This window comes from Dasypus novemcinctus, chromosome 9 (assembly GCF_030445035.2).
Source record: "Dasypus novemcinctus isolate mDasNov1 chromosome 9, mDasNov1.1.hap2, whole genome shotgun sequence".
NCBI lineage: Eukaryota > Metazoa > Chordata > Mammalia > Cingulata > Dasypodidae > Dasypus > Dasypus novemcinctus.
The window spans coordinates 65,213,001-65,234,223 of NC_080681.1; the positions used below are offsets into that span (position 1 = coordinate 65,213,001).

Consider the following 21,223-nt stretch of genomic DNA (forward strand, 5'->3'; position numbering starts at 1 on the left):
CTTTTCAAGGCTAGTTGTATAATACAGAGGTTCCCACTTTAGAAAAAACTTATATCCCATGGAGTGCTTTAATGTTCTGGGAAGGCAGGAAACTTATGCCATCTCTCTAGCAGTTAGAGGATAGCCATCTATTTATTATTAAGGGCACAGACAGAGATGCTCAGGAAGGGGAAGCTATGTTCTACACACTTGAAAACACTTCTTATTTTATCTCGTATATCCTTAACTTTCTTTGAATATTTGAGATGGGCAAGAAGTCCCTGATTTTGGCTGACTGTAAGCATTTCAGTTTGGCAACTGACCTATTAGGCCATAAAGTGTAAATAAATTGCCTCCAGGCACCCCCAAAAAGTGGGAAGTTAAGAAATCACTGTAGCCACTAAAACTGTCCATTGCATACAGTTTATTTCACTAGACTGCAATTTTATACACAGTATGAAGGGGTTTCCTGATAACACACATATAGTTTACTTTCTGTACTGCTGAAGAACCATTTTTTTTACATTATATTGTAATACCCTATCCATAAAACATTATTTAGTGAATTTTTTTCCAACTACATATAAATGGACATTTACCACACACATGGTGCAAGAATGTCTTTATAACATATTGGAGTCACAAGTGTGAATCTAAAAAACATCACTGTAATTAGAACGCTACTTAAAAATTACAATGCCCCATATTATATTAGCCAGATTTGATTAATCTCTGTATGAATCAAAGGAGTTTGGTGGATAACTTCTTGGATAACTGGCAGAACAGCTTTCAATTATGATTTCAAAAGAAATCTTTAAGAACTAAAATCTCACAATTTTCAAAGCTTCTTCCCATATGTGTTTAATATCTCAGAATCAAAATGGGACATATTTTTAGTTTATAAAGTTTCTAGAACAAGGAGAATATTTTCAACTTTGCCTTAGCTGAAAGACTGGGATTGTAATATTAGGTTTCACAGAAACTTAAGAAAAGCATTGTACCGGGGGAGTGGAAATGAGTTACAAAGAAACACAATTTCTTTAAAAACTTCTTGCACTCTTGTGCCCCTCCTCACCTGTCAAATACAGAGAAAGAATATAGTATTACAAATAAAAATGCATTTCCATGAAATGATGTTCTAAAGAAAACGTATGTAAACAAGTCAGAAAGAAAGGTTTCTTCATTTTCCCATTTTGTGGCGTGGGGCAGTGGGATTATATCAGTTAAATAAGAAAAAGAATTCCTTAATTAAAGAACCACTTCATCACACACAAAACAGCTAGGGATAATTGCTGAAAACTTCTCATCTTATGAGTATTTTTTTTCTTTTCCCTAAAGTTTGAGAATGTTTGAAAGTTCAATAAATAGTAGAAAAATAATCCTTTACTTAGAAATTTTGAGATGCATCATTTAGAGCTTAACATGAGTTCCATACAGCAATTGTGGTATCTAGGTACCGCTAAGAAACAAAGTGAAATCTTCAATGTGCACATTTATATCTGAGTGTGCCACATTCCTAGTCTCTGGTTGCCCAGATTTTTCTCTCTTCCAGTTAAGGAGAGCCGAATGTTTCTGGCTCCTTGGAACATTCCTCTGGCTCAGCTTAACGAAGGTCCCAACGTTTTATTTAAAGATTTCGTCTCTATGTTTGGAGGTCTGCCTTCTTTTCCATTCCATTAGTATTATGGCAGGTTCATTTATCAGGCTTATTTCCCCTCCGTTTCAGAACCAGCCTCACATTTTCACAAGTGTGGATTTTGTTGACGCTTCTCTTGTTTTTAAGCACATTAATAGGAAAGGAGCTAAACCACTGGACAAAGCACACACAAGGGGGTTCTTGCTGCGGGTTTTACGCTGGCTCATTTTCTCTCTTGAACATTCCAGATCTCCCAGAGCCTGTCTTCTCACGGAGGTTAGGTCGTTAGCATTCCGCATCCACGGTGTGTACTGTCACGGCTGCCTGTAAGTGGTGGCTGTGATGAAGGGTGGGGTGATGTAACCGGTAGTGGTGAAACTTGTGACTTAGTAGGGCAGCAGTCTGAGGCGGGGTATCCAGATCTAAGTCCTCATCGTGGTTTCCCACGTCAACCCCTGCTGACAAGGGGTCATTGTTGCCTGGAGGATTTTCGCTATCTTCCTGTGGGCTCATGGTGCTGTAACCTAGAAAATGAACAAAACAAAAAGGCAGCTGAGAGAGTCAACATGCAAGGAGAAGATTTCACTTAAAATTCACAGGGCATTGGAACGCATGCTTCTTTAGTGGCTCTGGGTGCAAGTGTTTGCAGACACTGCAGATGGTGAAGCAACATTTTAAAAGAGATCTTCAGTAAAATGAGTTTTCTTAGAACAATTACACATGTGTAATCTTTTTAGGAAATATAATGGATAAGAAAAAACAAAACAAAACCCAAAATGAATAATGATCCCCCTCCCCAAATCCCCAAACCAACAAAATGAAAACTAAAATCACTCTACCTCCCACCATCCCGAGGTAACCACCATTGACATTTGGGGAACTAGCCTCCTACAGTTCTCCCTGGGATAAGATTAAGAGGATCTACTTTGAAGAAATTGAAAAAAAAAAAAAAAAAAAAGGAGCTTTAAGGAGAAGATCTTAACAGGACACAAAATAGTTGGGGAATGGGTAGGGGAAGAAGATGGGCTTTAGATGGCCTGAATGTGATGCCACAATAACAAAAAAAATGCTACTATTAACCTGCACACCTGCCACAGAGCAGGCACTTATTTCATGCAATTCTTGTATATCAGTGAGGCATGTATTTGAATATTTATTTTATAGGTGAGAGAGGGGTCGGATCAGTGGTCAAGGAATTTGCCCAAAGTTCCAGAATCTAATGAAACACTAACTCCACACACACACACATATGTTACATCTCCAAGCAAAGGAATCAACTATTCTTTGTGTAAGCTTGCTCACCTTATTTAAAAATTAATTTCTTTTGGTATGATAAGTAATATTATGTTTCAAAAGAAAATGCTCTTGTTGATCAAAGGATTCCATTCCAGGAAGCTTGGCATGTTTTAAAATATTGCAAAAATCTCCTTTAAAATTTTTGAGAATGACAGCTCATTAATATTTCCACTGCATCTACAGTTAGCATCAATCAGCACTCACCCACGGGTAGTGCTAGTCACATTTGTGGCTGCAAAATTGATGTTCTTGCACACAGCCAAACAGGAAGAGTTTATGGCTGAAAATGTAAGCTCCATGCAAAAATGAGATGGGCAATTCTCTGTCTTCAATGAAACATTTCTCAAATGACAAAATTAATTAGCAGTCCAATTCAACAAATATTGATTAGGGTACCATGATAGACAAAGCACTGGGCTGGGCATGCAGGAGACACCTAGATGAAAACACAGTTCCTATACAAGGAGCTCTAAAGCTACTGTGTGGAGAAATGAAACAAGTTACCAGTACAGCTCAACTCAATTATTCATTGATTAAAGACCATTATGGGGAAGGAGGGAGGAGACAATGAAACATGAATAAGAGGTGTCTCCTTTCCTTAAGGATTTCACAATCAAGTATGAGACAGATGTTCAACAAGCTAGGTGTACTCTAAGTGCACATAATGACGTGTTGTAAATAAGGTATAATTAAAATCCAGAGGAGGGAATAACTAAATCTGGCTGGGGGATAAGAAAGCCTCACAGAAGTATTAATATTTTAGTTGGGCTTCAACACATGAGTAGGAGTTTGGTAAGTGGAAATGAGCAAAAGAACAGCATTAGCAGTCACAGAGGCATAGAAACCAACCATTCCTGTACTATGAGGCTTGGATGAGGGCTGGTAGGGAGCTGAAGAGGAGAGCAGATGGAAGGTGGAAAAGTAACTTGAAGTCAGGTCATAAGAGCAATGCCAAAGAATAGAAAATGGCGCAGCATTACAAGGTTCTGAGCAGATCAAAACAACGGCGCTGGTCAAATCTGTGCTTTTCTGTGCTTTAAAAAGGTAGTTCTGGTGGCAGTTTGGACGATAAATGGTAGGGAGGAAGGGGTAGCAGCAGGTAGGTTATTGCAACAGCTGGGATAAGAGAGGAAGTAAAACTAGGAGTGGGACTGGGCAGATTTAAAAGATATTTCAGATGTGGGAACAATAGAAGAAGTTGGCAAGCAGTTGGACCTTAGGGGCTGTGGGGAGGCAGGATGGTTAAAGGTGATCACAACTTTGAGTCAGGATGACTACAGAGGAAGATTCAGAGACTCTGAGTCTCAGGGAAGAAAAGGAATTTTGTTTCTGTAAGCCTGTGGGTTCTATATGTGGAAATACCTAGGAAGGAACTCAGGAAGTGAAGGCCATGAGAAGTCAGGGCAGACGAGGGAGATTTCATTGACATAAGCATCTATCCCTCCTGAGAGCCTTTCTGTGCCAAGTATTAACCTAATGGCTAAGTGCACAAAGGGCGAAGGCAGGGCAAGATAGTGTCAGAGTGAGGGCACCCACATCATCTCTCCTACAAAAATATGGCTGAGTGGGGACAAAATCCATACTGACTGAGCTGTCTTGGGAACCCACAAAGCAGGAGGCTGCTGAGAATCGGTCTGGAGAGAGTGTGACTAAAGAGTGATAGTTCAAGGCAAAACCGCGGGTTTCTGCCCTTCTCCCAGGGCAAGAAGCTGCAGCTTTCCCCAAACCTCACCAGTCACAGTCAGAGGAGAAAAACTCCGAGAATGGGAGGGTTCTGGTGAAGGGTGGAGAAGAGTCCTACAAATGCAGGTTCAACTGTCTGGACCCCCCTTTTAGAGCTTTGAGGAGAAACCAGGAAGAGGGGAGAGAATCTGCTGAGGCAGCCCAATTTACCTAACCTCTGTGGGATAGGTCTGGGAGAAGATGGAGCCAGGCAATTAACCAATCCTGTGCATCACACCTAAGGGAGTGGGACAGTAGGAAGTGCTTGGTAGGCTTCCAAGAACATATTTAGAGTTCCTGGCAAGGTGTGGGTGCTCTCTCTCAAAGTGACTGAGAGTCATTTTCCGGGGTAATATGGGCTTCCTGCTGCCCTGAGAGAGAGGGAAGTGAGAAAGGGAGAAAGGGGTTTATTCAATTGCAAAGAGTAGATCCTGCTCTACTAGAAGGGGACTTTTTCGAGGAGCAGGTTGACTCAGAAGGAGGGTTTGGCTCAGTGGAGGAGTTTTAGCCTTGAATGTGCAAGGTCTCTGGTTTGGTTCCCAGCTCCTCTTAGAGTAGTCACCCATTGGGACATTAGCAGATACTCTGAGACAGGGAAAACATAGATAGTTATCCTTGTATTAGCTTCCCTTGGGTCTTTTATTTTCCCTAAATAAAAGCTTAAGAGGGAAGTCTGTTTTTTTTTTTTTATTGTTTGGTTGACTCCTTGCTTGAGGGCTTATATATATTTTTTCTTGTTATCTTGTCTTTCCTTCCTCCTTATTCCCCACCCCACCCCCCATTTTTCTTTTTCTTTTTTTTTTCCATTAGGTGCTGCTGGCTGGTTTATTGCTTGCTGTGCTTCCTTGTCCTCACTTGCCCCTTTTCTGTGTGTACTGATTTTGGCTACCAATGTTATCTCTTTTCCTTCCTACATCTTTCTACCTTCCTTCTGTTGTTGCTCTTACATTCCACCTCTCTTTGTTTAGCCCCCAATTTTTCTGGCTTTTTATTTCTAACACTTCTATTCTGTTTTCTATCTTTTATTCACTCTTTATGTTACTCTCCTTTCTTTTCTCTTTCCCTCTCTCCTGATCACACTAGCCTTTTACTTCATACTATATTCTTTTCCATATTCAGTTTCCCATTTCATTGTAGGTACTCCACTTTCTTATTCCTATAACTATATACTGCTTACATGAGTTTAATATTTATTCCCCTAGGTCTTATTCAGTTGTTCTGCTAACACTTACTACCAATATTACTACTCTTTTCTTACCTCTTTTGCTTTCCCAGGCCCTAATCGTTTTCTTTCAAAGTAACTTAGACAACAAAAAGGAACTAGAGTAAGAAGAACAAAGTGTCAAAAAGAAAACTGAACACACACAGAAAAACAGCACCTAAAAAAAAACTGAGACTAGAGGGAGAAGCCAATCAACTGAAGAAACCCACCAGATAAAATGATGACCAGACAGCAACAAAAAATTACAAACCATACCAATAATCAGGAAGACATGGCCCAGTTCAATGAACAAACTAAAAACCAGGAAGAGGAGCAGAATATTGAACAACTAATCAAAGCTTTCCAAACAAATATCATGGACCAACTTAATGAAGTGAAGGAAGAGATTAAGGATATTAAGAAAACACCAGAAGAGCATACTGAAGAAACTGTAAAAATACATAAAAAGATAACAGATATGATGGTGATGAATGGCACAATCCAAGAATCAAAAATACACTCTCAGCAAATAACAGCAAATTTGAAGAAGCAGAGGAAAGAATTAGTGATGTGGTAGACAGTACATCTAAAATGAAACAGATTGTAGAATTGATGGATAAAAAGATAGAAAAAAATCCAACAGGGAATTAGGGATTTAAATCACAACACAAAACACACAAACATATGCATTATAGACATACCAGGAGAAGAGAAGGGAAAGGGATCAGAAGGGGTGTTGGAGGAAATAATGGCTGAAAACTTCCCAAACCTATCAAGGGAGATGGATGTCCATGTCCAGGAAGTGCAGTGCATCCCAAACAGTGGAAATCCCAACAGACCTACCCCAAGACATATACTTGTCAAATTATCCAATGCTCAAAACAAAGAGAAAATACTGAAGGCAGCAAGAGAAAAGAGAACCATCACATACAAGGGAAGCTCAATAAGATTAAGTGCCAATTTCTGGAAAAAAATTTCCAACCAAGAATACTCTACTGAGCAAAATTGGCATTCAAAAATTATGGAAAGTTCAAAATATTCACAGATAAACAGAAACTAAGAGAGTATGCCAGTAAGAAACCTGCCCTTCAAGAAATACTAAAGGGAGTTCTATAGGAGGAAAGGAAAAAAACCAGGAAAGACAGAGTTGGAGGAGCAGGTAAGAACAACTAAAAAGACAAAGCGAGAAATAAAAACAACATATGACATACATAAACCCAAAGAAAATATGGCTAATGTGAGTAAGTCCTTGAGAGTAATAACACTGAATGTTAATGGATTAAACTCGCCTGTCAAGAGACACAGATTGGCAGAATGAATAAGGAAATATAACCCATCTATATGCTGTCTACAAGAAATTCACCTTGACCCTGGGATTCAAGGAAGTTGAAAGTGAATGACTGGAAAACAATCTTACAAACAAACAATAACCAAAAAAAGGACAGGAGTAGCTATACTAATATCAGATAAAATAGACTTCAAATGCAAAACTATTTTGACAGACAAAGATGGACACTACATATTAGTAAAAGGGACAAATTTTCAAGAAGAAAGAACAATGATAAACATTTATGTATCTAATCAGGGAGCCTCAAAATACATGAGGCAAACATTGGAAAAACTAAGTGGAGGAATAGATGCCTTTAACAATTATAGTGGGGGACTTTAATATGCCATTATCACTCTTAGACAGAATATCTCAACAGAGAATCAATAAAGAAACATAGACTTTGAATAATATATTAGAGGATCTGGATTTACCAGACATATACAGAACACTACACCCAAATATAGCAGGATATACCAACACAATCTTAGACAAACAGTGGACCAAGGAGGAAATCTCAAAAGAAATCAGTAAGACCTTGAAACTAATGAAGAAGACAACACAACATATCAAAACTTATGGGATGCAGCAAAAGCTGTACTGAAAGGGAAATTCATAGTCATAAATTCATACATCAAAAAAGAAGAGCTAAAATCGAAGACCTAACTGCACACTTGGAGGAATTATTAAAAAAGCAACAAACTAATCCCAAAGGAAGAAGAAAGAACAAAGATTAGAGCAGAAATAAATGAAATAGAAAATAAGAAAGCAGTAGAAAAAATAAACAATACAAAGAGCTGATTCTTTAAGAAGATCAATAAAATTGACAAACCCTTAGCTAGACTAACAGAGAAAAAAAGAGAGAAGATGCAAATAAACAAAATAAGAAATGAGAAAGGGATGTCACCCATGACCCCACAGAAAAAAAGACTATCATAAGGGGATACTTTGAAAAACTATATGCCAACAAGAAGGACAATTAGAGGAAATGGACGAATTCCTAGAAACATATAAGCAACCTACATTGATGAAAGAAGAAATTGGTGATCTCAACAAACCCATCACAAGTAGAGAGGTAGAATCAATCATTAAAAACCTCCCAACTAAGAGTAGCCCTGGGACAGATGCATTAACAGGTGAATTCTACCAAACATTCCAGAAAGAAGTAACACCAATCTTGCTTAAACTCTTCTAAAAAATCGAAATAGAAGGAATATTGCCTAACTCTTCTATGATGCCAATGTTACCCTAATATCAAAGTCAAACAAAGACAACACAAGAAAGGAAAATTACAGACCAATCTTGCTAATGAACCTAGATGCTAAAGTCCTCAACAAAATACTTGCTAATCATATTCAACAACATGTCAAACAAATTATACACTATGACCAAGTGGGTTTCACCCCTGGTATGCAAGGATGGTTCAACATAAGAAAATGAATCATGTAATATATCACATAAACAGATCGAAAGAATGAAATCACATGATCATATCTATAGATGCAGAGAAAGCATTTGAAAAAATACAGCACCCTTTCTTGATAAAAACACTGCAAAAGATAGGAATAGAAGGAAACTTTCTGAACATGATCAAGGGTATATATGAAAATTCCACAGCTAACATCATTTACAATGGTGAAATCCTAAAATCTTTCCCTCTAAGATCAGGAACAAGACAAGGATGACTATTATCACCCCTCCTATTTAACATTGTGTTAGAAATACTTGATCAAGCACTGAAGCAAGAACCAGATATAAAGCGCATCCAAATTTGTAAGGAAGAAGTCAAAATTTCACTATTTGCAGACTACATGATTCTATACATACCCTGCGATTCTACACAAAGCTTCTAGAACTTATAAATGAGTTCAGTAAAGTCGTAGGTTATAAGATCAATGTGCAAAAATCAGTAGCATTTCTGTACACCAATAATGAGCAATCTGAGGAGGAAATCAAGAAAAAAACACCATTTACAATGGTAAATAAAAAAATCAATACCTAAGAATAAATTTAACTAAAGATGTAAAAGACTTATACACAGAAAATTACACAATACTGGTAAAGGAAGTCAAAGAAAACTTAAATAGATGGAAGAATATTCCCTGTTCATGGATAGGAAGACTAAATATCATTAAATTGTCTATCCTACTCAAATTGATCTACAGATTTAATGCAATCCCAATAAAAATCAACACAGCATTTTTTAATGAACTGGAAAAACTAACTATGAAATTTATTTGGAAGGGAAAGAGGCCTTGAATAGCCAATGACATATTGAAAAGAAAAATGAAATTGGGGGAATCACACTATCTGACTTTAAAACATACTACAAAGCTATAGTGGTCAAAACAGCATGGTATTGGCACAAGGATAGGCATACTGGCCAATGGGACCAAATTAAGAGTTTGGATATAGATACTCACATATAGAATCATCTGATATTCAACAAGGCCACAAAACCCACTCAACTGGGAGAGAATTGCCTCTTCAACAAATGGTGCTGGGAGAACTGGATATCCATATGCAAAAGAATAAGAGAGGATTACCATCTTACACCTTATACAAAAATCAACTCAAGATGGATTGAAGATCTAAATATAAGAGCCAAGTCCATAAAGACCTTGGAAGACAATGCAGGAAAGCATCTACAGGGTCTTGTAATAGGAAATGGCTTCATGAACTGCACACCCAAAGGACAAGCAACAAAAGAAAAAATAGATAAATGGGACCTCCTCAAAATTAAAGCCTTTTGCACTTCAAAGGAGTATATCAAGAAAGCGAAAAGACAGCCTACCCAAAGGGAGAAAATATTTTGTAACCATATATCTGCTAGAAGCCTGATATCCAGAATATATAAAGAAATCCTATATCTTCAAAATAAAAAGACAAACAACCCATTTAAAAAATGGGCAAGAGATTTGGACAGATCCTTCTCCAAAGAAGAAATATAAATGGCTAAAAAGCACAAGAAAAGATGATCAACATCACTAGATACTAGGGAAATGCAAATCAAAACTATAATGAGATACCATCTTACACCCATCAGACTGGTGGCTATTAAAAACACAGAGGACTACAAGTGTTGAAGAGGATGTAGAGGAATGGGATCACTCATCCACTGCTGGTGGGAATGTAGGAGGATCCAGCCATTCTGGAGGACAGTTTGGTGGTTCCTCAGAAAACTAGCTATAGATTTGCCACATGACACAGCAATTCCACTGCTGGGCATATACCCAGAACTGAAAACAAGGACATGAACGGAAATATGCACACCAATGTTCATAGCAGCATTATTCACTATTGACAAAAGTTGGAATCTACCCAAATACCCATCAGCAGATGAATGGACAAAATGTGGTGTATACATACAATGGAATACTACTCAGCTGCAAGAAGGAATATAGTACTAACACATGGGATAACATGGATGAATCTTGAGGACCTTATGTTGAACGAAGCAAGCCAGGCATTGAAGGACAAATACTACATGATTTCTCTGAGATGAATTAAGCAAATCAAGCTGTCTTGGAGAGCCAGAGAATGGAAGATAGGCTTACAGGAAATGGGGAGGGGGAAGAGGAAGGAAGTGAACCAATGCCCACAGGGGTGAAATCTATGATAAAGTGGAGGTAAGTAGTTGTGAAGTAAGGGAGAAGATGGGGCCCAGGGATACTATTGGGTTAGGCTTTGCAAGCTTGAGAGGGGTTGGGAGGTTGGGCCAGATGGTCCATGGAATTGGGGGCAGGGTTAGGGAGGGAGCAGGTGAATGTGAGACACTGTTGGGTATATGGTTGTAACTGTAATGTTGAGAAAACTCTTTAGAAAATGTAATAAGGAAGGGTTATTGGTTTAAGGTGTTTGACAGGGGCATCTGGCACAGGGTACACATGGGGCAGACTTTTAGGGAGTGTGTGAGTGCTCATCATGTCACAGTGTATTATTTCAGTGGGTGGAGACCTATACAATGAGTGGGAAGGTGTTATACCCTCATCCTGGGGAGGACTGCTATTCTCAAATAGAGGGAAGGGTGTCTCTTGAGATCATGGGTGGCTCTCAATCGGGGAGGATAGACTAGTGTATTAAGACCTCAGCATTGTTGCCAGTATCTAGCAATCTTGTCCTTCAAGCAGTGAAGCATGGTTGTCACTGTGGGACCTAATGGGAGGGGTAAAAGGAATAGAATAGTTGGAAGAGTGGGTAACTGGGGGGCAATGGAGGTTTCTACATGATCCTACAATGATGGATACAGGCCATGTTAACTTTACCAAAAATTTTAAAGTATATAGTCTTAAGTGTAAACCATAATGAAACCAAAAATTTATGTAAGTGTACAGTCTAAAATGTAAACCTTATAATATAAACCATAATGGAACCATGGTTGGTAGCTCTGTTTCAATATCTGTACATCAGTTGCAGCAAATGTAACACCCACATGTAAAAAGATCATTGCTGGGGAAGGTGGAAAAGGGTTTGCTGTTGGGTATATGGGAGTCCCCTATATTGTGTATGTGACTTTACTGTGATCTAAAACTTTTTTGAAGATACACACAAAAAGAATGTAAACACTGAGGAAGAAATGGAAGAGAATGCCTGTACATACAGGACAACACCTATTACAGTGATGAAAGGCAAAACATCAAAAATCTTTTTATGATATTTTTCATTTTTAATACCCCAATTAATTTTTTTACTTTTAGTTTTCCTAAATTATTATGTATTCTATCTCTAATCTTTAAACCTGTCATTACTATTTCATTTTCCTGTTAATTGAATTTGGCAATATATTAGACTTCATTTTTAAAGGAGTTCTGGATCACAGAAGGGTTCAACTATGGTAGGGGAAGAGCACTGATGGGGGATGTCATTGATGGGGGATAAATGGGTGGGAGGGAGTTCTCCAGGGCATGCATATAGGGCATATAGATAGGTTTGGATATTCGTTGGGTATTGACATAATGGGTAGAGCTTCACATGACAACTGAGGAAGTGCTGAGTTCCCATTCTGGGGAACTATGTCACACTCCCCAATGGAGCAGCAACAATCTCCCAAGTGTAAGGGCAAAGACCAGTGAAGAAGGATGGTTCAATGATGGGTCCCTGATACTGATGACTATGCTTAGGAGCCTATGTGCTGGAAATTTCAACTAGACCTAGAACTGCAGTGTGCCTAAGAGTTACCTCTTGAGAGCCTCCATGTTGCTCAAATGTGGCCACTCTCTAAGCCGAAGTCAGCATGTAAATGCATTACCTGTCCCCCAGCGTGGGACATGACTCCAGAAATGAGCCTCCCTGGCGCCGAGGGATTTCTACCAAGCACTAGCTGATGATGCAACTAGAAAAAGACATTGAATAAAAGGGGGAAACGGTAAAGACAAATAAGTTTACATGGCTAAGAGACTTCAAAGTGAGTTGGGAGGTCATTAGAGGGGTTGCGCTTACACACATCTCAGCAGGATCTCAGGGACAGCCAAAGTAGATATAACCCCAAGTTATATCTAGTAGTGGTGCTCCTGAGGGCTATGGAGACACCAGGCCCTATGGTCATGATAGATGGCTCTGGAGTTCAGTGCCTTGCCAGTAGGCCCTACTTTGGAATTTGTGTTCCTGAGTGTGATAGAGTTGGACTTAGATGTGGCCTCTCTACACATGCCTCTTCTGTCACTTTTACTGAACCTGCGATTGACACTGGGGTTGGTATATGCTCAAGAGACTTGAATCTATGGATTGACTGTGTGCTGGCTGGACCCTGAGCCTCAGCAGAGTTGTAGCACCTACTCTCCATTTTGCTGGACATGCCCACGTCAGCCAACAGGGAGATGAGGATGGTCAACCACCACACCAGGGAACTGAGAGAGTCTACAACGGCAAGCAGGAGAATTCCATCCATTAGCCATGTGGGATCTAAGTCCCCTCTCGAGTTAGAGGCAGAGTGGGCATCGCCATCCCAGGGTCCTCAGGATGCAGGAGTAAAATATAGATTAGAGTGGACTTACTGGCATTCTACTATAGAATTATTGTGACTCTATCAATTTAAGAAACTGTATCATTGATGTGGAGACAGTGGCCACGGGAATTGCTGAGGGCAGGGAGAGGGAAGAAGAAGTGTGATATGGGGATATTTTCAGGACTTGGAGTTGTCCTGAATGATACTGCAGGGACAGATTCAGGATATCATATATCCTGCCATAACCCACTGAATGGACTGGGAAAGAGTGTAAACTACAATGTAATCTATAATCCATGCTGTGTAGCAGTGCTCCAAAATGCATTCATCAAATGCAATGAATGTGCCACACTGATGAAAGAATTTGATGATGTGGGAGGTATGGGGGTGAGGGTGGGGAGTGGGGGTATATGGGATCCTCTTATATTTTTAAATGTAATAGTTTGTAAGATTGATGTATCTTTAAAAATTTTTAAAAAATCTATTAAAAGAAACAAAAAAAATTAATAAATAAAAGGAAAAAGAAAAATAAATGGACAAAGGGGTAAGATGAATCCTCAGCTCTAGAGTAGCCCAGAGTCAAGAAGGGGAAATGTGCATAGGCTAAAAGAGAGGAACATGGAAAAGAATACCAAGGCCCATTAATTGAGGAGACTTCAGGTGACATGCAAGGTGGCCCTACACCTTAAGAGACAGAAGGAGCTCACTGATTAGAAAAAGGGGAGGAAAGGTCTTGCAGGTAGGGGTATAAGGACAGCCTGCAAGGATATGCTGGATTTGGGAAAAAGAGCTCAGTGTTTGGGTGGGAGAGGTGGGAGATGGGGCTGGACAAGAAGGATAGACCAGTTTAAGAAGGCTGGTTGAAGCTGAGGGTTAGGATTTACTAATGGGCAATGGGGAAGGGCAGCAAGAGGGAGGACCAGGGCTCAGAGGACAGGGTTTGGAGCACAGGTGTGGAGAAGATGGTAAGGACCCAAAACGGGACAGTTGCAGTGTCTGGAAATAAGCAAGCAGCTGGCTTCAAGAGACCCTTCAAGTGCACAGAAGCCTGGATTTGGTGACCCAATGGACTTGTGCAGATGCCAGGGGAGCTGACATTCTTGGGTAAGTTTCGGAGGCTGGGGAAATAGTGATGCAATTAACCCAAATTAAGACTCCAGGAGCCAGCTTTGGCAATGCTAAGTCTAGAATTTAAGAGTAGATGCTAGGTTCTAAAACCTCCGTTACAAAGTACCACGTATGCTTAAACCACCTTATGCCATATCCATAAAAGACAAAAGCAGAAACTTCATTTTGGCACAATTTCAGTGCTTATGTTGATTGTTTGGGCTAACCTTTAGTGCTAGGCTGCCTTCACTTTGCCTCCAAATAACTGCTGGATGGCTTCCCATTCCTGCTCCTTCCAATCACCCATAGTAACTGATCATTTTAACATTCATTTAACATTAAATCACCAGGTTCCTTCGGCCTGGCTCATCCTCCTTGCCTTCCTTCATCTTGCTAGGGCACTTCATACTTCAGTTCGAACCTCTTCTCCTCTGGGAAGCCTTCCCAACCAACTCACCCCCTCCCACTTCTAGTCCTTTCAACCCACACAGGAGCTGGTGTCCCTTCTGTGAGTTTACATGGCCTTCTGTGCGCACTGCTTTCTTAGGTTTTACCATATACAGTGTCAGTCTTTCTTATCCTCTAGTATATTCTTTCTTCAAGGACAGGGACTTGTTTATCTTCACACTGCTAGCATTTAGCTCCATGCCTCTCACATGAAGGCATTTGAAAATGGTAAACTATATTCCCAAAGGAATTCCCAATGAATTTTTCAGAACTTCTCTGTGGCTTTGTCTGGTCTGACACTGACCAGCCCCACCTTCTAGAGCCGCTATTCTGGGGCTCGCTGGTCTTGCCCAGGAGTGCTGACAGTCCACTGCTGTTCGAACGTGTCCACCCTGGGTTGTGGTGGTGGTTGTCTCTGAGGCTCTGTGGAGGCTCCCCCTTTCTCCTGCTACTGCTTTCTGACGAGAACTATGGCAGAGGCCCTTCTAAACTGAAACCCTCACATGGGGCCATTCCACTTAATTTCCTCAACTACGCTACCATTGCCAAACCCCTCTATAACATACTCAGGTTTCTTTTCTCAATAATTAATGAAAATCTGTGACCAGAGAGCAGCACATTGTAGAGAAGCAAGAGAAAGCCAAAAACACACTCTTGGCAAATCAATCATGTTTCCTCAGTGCCAGGTAGTTCTGCTGCGTGCTGGGAACATAGCGATGAAGAGACAGGCATGGCCCCAGCCTTCATGACAGCATTTGAAAGCATATTTGAAAACACTTGGAAAAAAATCTTTACTATACAAAGGTATATATAGAAATGTTTCTGCAAAGAAAATCTCAATAGAGAAACAGTCTTCAGGAAAGAGGCCAGATGTTCTTAAAGAATGGAAGAGACAAGATTAGGCTTTTGCTCTTTTGCATTCTGCTTATATATTTATTAATCTGATAATTCCTAAGGAACTGCTCTTGAATGCAAAGGGACGGTCAGGCATCTCTGGGGACCAACTCACCACCTTGTGGCCACAGAGCGTAACTGCAGGAGAAAAATCTCTGCGCCTCTAGAAAACAGTCTTTTTTGTTGCTCCACACAGTTTTTGATGAGAATCTCAAGGTTCAGTATTTGCCTATTTAGTCTTTTGGAATTTTCCAGTATAAGAACTAGGGGGAAAAGCCCCCTTTTCGAAGAAAAAAATGTTGGTTATTATATATAAAGTAGCTATGAGATAACCAAAAATATAGATTCATAAAGAGCAAGTGTATATTGAAGGTTTTTAACTAAAAATTAAGCCAGTAGATGATTAAAAATAATGTGCTACTTTCAAAAGAAAAAAAATGGCCAAAGATGATATATAATTTAAAGTATAGATAGTAGCAACTGTTTGCAACCTCCATTTGTACATGTAACAGTTTATAGCAAAATGCTGAAAAAAACCATCATTCTCAGTTGTCCTAACTGAATTCAAACAAAAATGATTCTGCTTTAAAAATTTTTCTTAATCTGAATAGTCTTTTTTTTTAGTATTCAAAAATTAAAATGAGATTCCTCTGAAATCCAAAACTCTTGTTTGGCTGCGTAAAATATTTCTAAATATTAATAAAAATGCAACTTAAAGTTTCCAAGCTTAGTTTGGTAACATTCAGTTTTAAGTCTAGGGAAATCATAACTTAGAGCCCTATCAGAGGTTTGGTCTGTTCAGTACTCATATTTATAGATTTTATTCTTCTAAATTTCCTTTTGTGTCTCAGACCCAAGGATGCACACGGAAACATGTTCAGTGGGAAAAAAACCATGATGCCATGTTCCTGCAAGAGCCATCACCAATGCCACCTTGCCCCACCATGTCTTCCATGATTGATTGACAAAGCAGCCTACCTCCCCTTCACAAAAAACTTCGAGGTAGGAATTGCTCATACTGCTTTAATTATTAGCAAACTGAGGTCCAAAGTAGCTTTGCTAAGGTTTTGCAGTTTGGAAAGAGGGGGAGAGGTGGGATTCAAGGTGAGCTCGGCTTGACCTATCTCATAAGCTCTATACCACCCTGCCTTGTGGAAATGACACCCGTCCCATCTCTAACTCTTTGCCTAGCAAATAGCAGATGTTCATTACACTCACCAAATAGAAGAATACACAGATGCATGAAAAGCACACTGACAAAACAATTAAATTTGATTTCCCTGTTTAATGTGTATGCACAGCTTAACCTTTAGGCTTCACAGGTACATGAACCAGATGCCACCACTTTTAGGTGCCACCACTGCACAGGTACAGGAATAAAACAACATGCAGCTCAATGCTATTGATTTTGTGGTGCATTTGGAATTATGAGGAAAGTCAATGTCTTCTACTTCCTTTGGTGTTGCATTCTGTCTGCATGAGAAACTATTTTTTCATTCCTTGGGGGATAAGGATCCAATTATTGTGAAAAATGAAGGAAACCAAGCCTTTAGCTAGATTCCTTGGCTTTCAGATACTGACACTGCACCATTCCCTTTTATCTAAGCTGTTGCTTCATATGCCATTTTACTAAGACAATGAGAGAGCTAACAGAACATTATAAATATCACTCGGAGTTCCAATTTTATATTGATACAATTTCTAGTGGAAGAGAGAGAGAAAAAGGATTCAGTATTTCTACTGAATAAGAAATTATTTCTGTTGAACTTTAGTAGCCTCAAGCCTGTTTTATTATTCAAAGGAGAAGAGGCAAAGAAATGCCTGGCAGAAGAAATTTATGCAGGTTCAAAGGTTTTTAGGAAAGAAGCCAGAAAGTCAAAGAAACTGAAAAATTTAAGTTCTGCTTTGACTCTCCACAGAAACCTAAAGTTTCTATTTAGTTGGTAGGAACAAGGTCATTCAAAGCCCAATTAACAGACTTCCATTTACAAGAGTATTCTTCTTTAGTTTTTCCTATTTCCAAAGGGAACTTGAATACTTGGTTATAATATAAAAGGCAACACTGGTTGCTTTGACAAATAACCACTCCTGAATTTTTTAGCATAGGTGTGGGAGCATACTTTTTGAAGACTTTTTTTTTTCAGGGTATATGTGAAGAAAGCTGAGTCCAAGAGGCATAAATACATTATTTATGCTTTTTTATAAGACCTGATTCTGGGAAGAAATGCAGATTTCTGGAAAATTAAAGAGCCATCTTGAGAAATCAAAAGACTTTATCATGACAAGGAAAGTCCTACCACTCCAGTTATACTTTTTGGAACTATGACAGCAATGCTTAGAGACAAGGATACATCTGCTGTTCTTTGTGATGCTGAGTGATAGGGACACAGAGAGGGTGAGGAGCCCATGTGGTACGGCCAGATTTTTGGTGGAGCATTTGGACTTGATCACCCTTTGGCTCACTCAGCATTTGGTGCCTCTTCACAATTTGGCCCCAACCCTGGGCTCAGATGTGGCTGCAGCTGCTCCTTCCCAAGCCTCCTACAGGCACTTTATGACTAAACTCCGAGCCTCTGCACACACTAGTCCCTTTGCTTTAACGCCCTTGACCCTTCCTTTTCTTCAGCCATCCTTCAAGGCTCAGTCCACATGTTGGCCCCTCAGCGAAGGCTTCCCTGGCCCTCCCAGGTCAAGGCTGGGCAATGCCAGAGGCCAGCCTGGCCTCCCATCACGCCTCAGGAGTATGCGGCCCGAGGGCCCTTAGTGAGGCTGGTATTTGCCAGCTAGCCACACTGCGGAGCCTGATCTTAGGGGGCGCCCAAGCACTGAGAATCAAGCGGGGCGGGAGCGGCTTCCAGGTAGACAAGCGGAGGTCCTTATGGAGGCAGGAGTGCCGAGCGAGCCGAGGAAGCCACGTGCGTGCCCGGAGGTCGCCTGGCTTGCGCCTGGCCGAGCTGAGCATGAGTCAGCTGCCCCGGGGCTCTGCCAGCACCGCGCCCGGGCTGCAGCGTGTCTTCTGCGGAACACTGTCAAGGTAGTTAGGCACGGAAAGACAGTGGGGCGGGATGTGTGCGCTGGCCCACCGGCGTATCCCAGGTTCCGTAGGTCCCGAAAGGAAGGACGCTGGGCCTTACCGTGATCGCTCTCTGTCCCCGATCGGCCCCAGTAGCGCCGCCGCCGCTCCGGGCTGTGCGCGTGTCGCTCGATGACGGCCGCTATGAACCGCGTGTTGCTGACTGTGGGGAGGCAAGGGCGGTCAGTGCGCAGCTCAGGGCAGTGGCCAAGGTGTCCACACCTCTGCTCTGACTGGGCCTAGCACACATGGGGAAAGCTGTTCTTTGGAGAGCTAGAATAAGTAATTAAAAAAAAATTCTGAGGCGCAGAGAAGCTAGCTTTAGAACTAGTGCAGTGGGACATAATTATGTATCTAATGTATGCATCAAGAAGCTATGCTCCAGGGAGCTGTATCTCATGGTACACGGTACCTCAATACTAGGGGTACTTTCTTTTGATTTAAAAAAAAAAATGCTTTTTTTTTTTTCCTGACTTGGATACACCCAGGTAAGGGATTCTTAAAATGCATGCTTGAAGATCCTTTTCCTAAAACAATATACTGGAAAGTAATGAGGAGGACAAGGACAGGGAAGGGTGAGCAAGTTTAATGCCAAAGCACTTAATCCGCCCTCCAAAACAAACAAAACCAAACAAAAAAGCAGAGAGCTCGATAAATCTTTGGAGATTTATCTATACATTCGTTCCTAAAGAGAAGGGGCTGGGAAGAAACACGCGCCATGTCAAAGCTTCTTAAATTTTAATACAAGCCAAAAGGATATAAGAAAGCATATTTATTCTGGATTAGCCTCCTGCTGACATTCTGCAGAGAAGCAGCGGAATACTCACTGATGCCTCTGTCTTCGTGACTATCGTCGTCTCTTTCATCTCTGTCATTCTCCAGGTTGGACATACGCACTGACATTTCTACCCATCATTAAAAAGAGAGAAACATGACTATTTAATCAAACAAAATCACCCGCTTTAGTACCCCGCTGAGTGCTTGTCTGATGGCTGGGTGACAGCATTCCATCAAGGACGATTCCTATCTTGGGGAAAAATGAACTGATGCGCCATTTTTTTTTTTTTAACATAGGAGAGAAGAGGGAGAAAAAGAAGCGAATGGTCAAGAGAAGCACTCAAATTGATTTCTGAAGAAAGGTGCAAAGACGTTGCTGGAGGCCAACATCTTAAACCGTCTACCAAAGTACCTAAAATAGAAGAAAGAGGGTCCAAGCCCACTGCTAACTGCATTTATAAGAAGCTGTCACCAAGGTCTATAAAAGACCAGGCATAAGGTAAAGGTGGACTGGGGCCCTGATCAGTCAAGTCAAATTTTACCAAGGGGAAAGGGCTTTGTGATTATCCCTGTTAACATTATCTCTGCTCAACCTTGAGGAGTCTGGCTATAGTGAAACATTCCAGAGTAAACCTGCTACGACTGGGGCAGGGGTGAGAGGAGTCCTTGCTGACTGAAGCCAGGGAGAGATGTGTGAACCTGACCTCCATTCGGGCCGAGTCAGTGCATCTCTAGGGCCCTTAGGGAAGGATAGGTATGTGGTCATTAAAAGCTTTGTTCTCTCAAAGGAGCACTGACATCACACTAAAAAGTGTAGGTCTTGAAGCCATAGTTAATTACAGATTAATCACTCTGTCCCTGGTTTAGATTGGTTATGCTGTTTTAAGAGATAGGATTATTTAAATGGGTGTTTATGCAATACAACACAATAATAGCTGCAAAACCACAGATCCATTGTGATACGGGCTATTGTTGATTCGCCCATCTCTTTGGAACTGCAAGGGCAATGCATCTAACCTTCATGAAGACGAAACTTCCCACTCGGCCTGCCAGTTTCCCAGATTGGCTTATTCCAAAGGTAGGCCACAGGCTAATGTTGGGTAAGAAGAAAGAGCATCTGGGGATTTTCTGGGGAATTAAAATGGAGCTCCTGGGATTTAGGCACTAAAGAATGAGCAGTGGACTAAAGGGGAAAAGCAGGCTCGGTGGACTTCTGAATCTACTCCACGGGAGCTGAAAATGCAGCACTGCTCTTGCAATGCCTTAGAGGCTGACAATCCCGGCCACTGTCCTTCCAGCCTTGAAACAACCCCAGGGAGGCCACTGCCTCCAGGAGGAGATCTGGGATTTGTTTTCAGCTACCTTGGGCAGCAAGAGGAGACATATGCTGATGACTCCGGCGGTGAATTTGATGGCGATAGGCATACACGGCAAGGACCAGCACCATGATGCATCCCATAATACCTCCAGCCACAGGACCCACGGGGGCACTTTTAATCATGTTCAATGTGATAACCTCATCACCTACATGAAAGCAAACAAACAGGAGTTCATTGTAATTAGTTCCCAAGAGTGGGAGGTGGTAGGGTTGGGGGAGGGGAGGAATGAGATGGGAAGGAATAGAGGGGGAAGGGATTTGGTGAAGATAAGAATGGCCGCTTGAAGCTTTGAATTCCTCGAATATGACCCACCAGAAAGGGGGAGCAATGGCTTTGCTGAGTCCCTGCTTCTCAAATTAAATGTTGGTTGCAAAGCATAACTGGCAAGGACTAGGAAAACAAGTAAGCAGATGAGAACCACCTAAAGCCGCAGCACCCAGT

General features: G+C 40.9%; 1 protein-coding gene across 1 annotated transcript in view; it reads right to left on the bottom strand.

Moving 5' to 3' along the window:
• Positions 1-388: 388 nt before the first annotated feature.
• The window catches only part of CACHD1 (cache domain containing 1), a 222,622-nt gene continuing 201,787 nt past the window's right edge, over positions 389-21,223 (bottom strand). Inside the window, exons 24-27 of the mRNA XM_004483667.5 lie at positions 20,766-20,927; positions 19,454-19,531; positions 18,688-18,789; positions 389-2,139 (exon numbers count right to left, since the gene is read on the bottom strand). Of these exons, the coding sequence (XP_004483724.1) occupies positions 1,901-2,139; positions 18,688-18,789; positions 19,454-19,531; positions 20,766-20,927 (581 nt within the window). The 3' untranslated portion in view covers positions 389-1,900. The remainder of the gene's footprint in view (positions 2,140-18,687; positions 18,790-19,453; positions 19,532-20,765; positions 20,928-21,223) is intronic.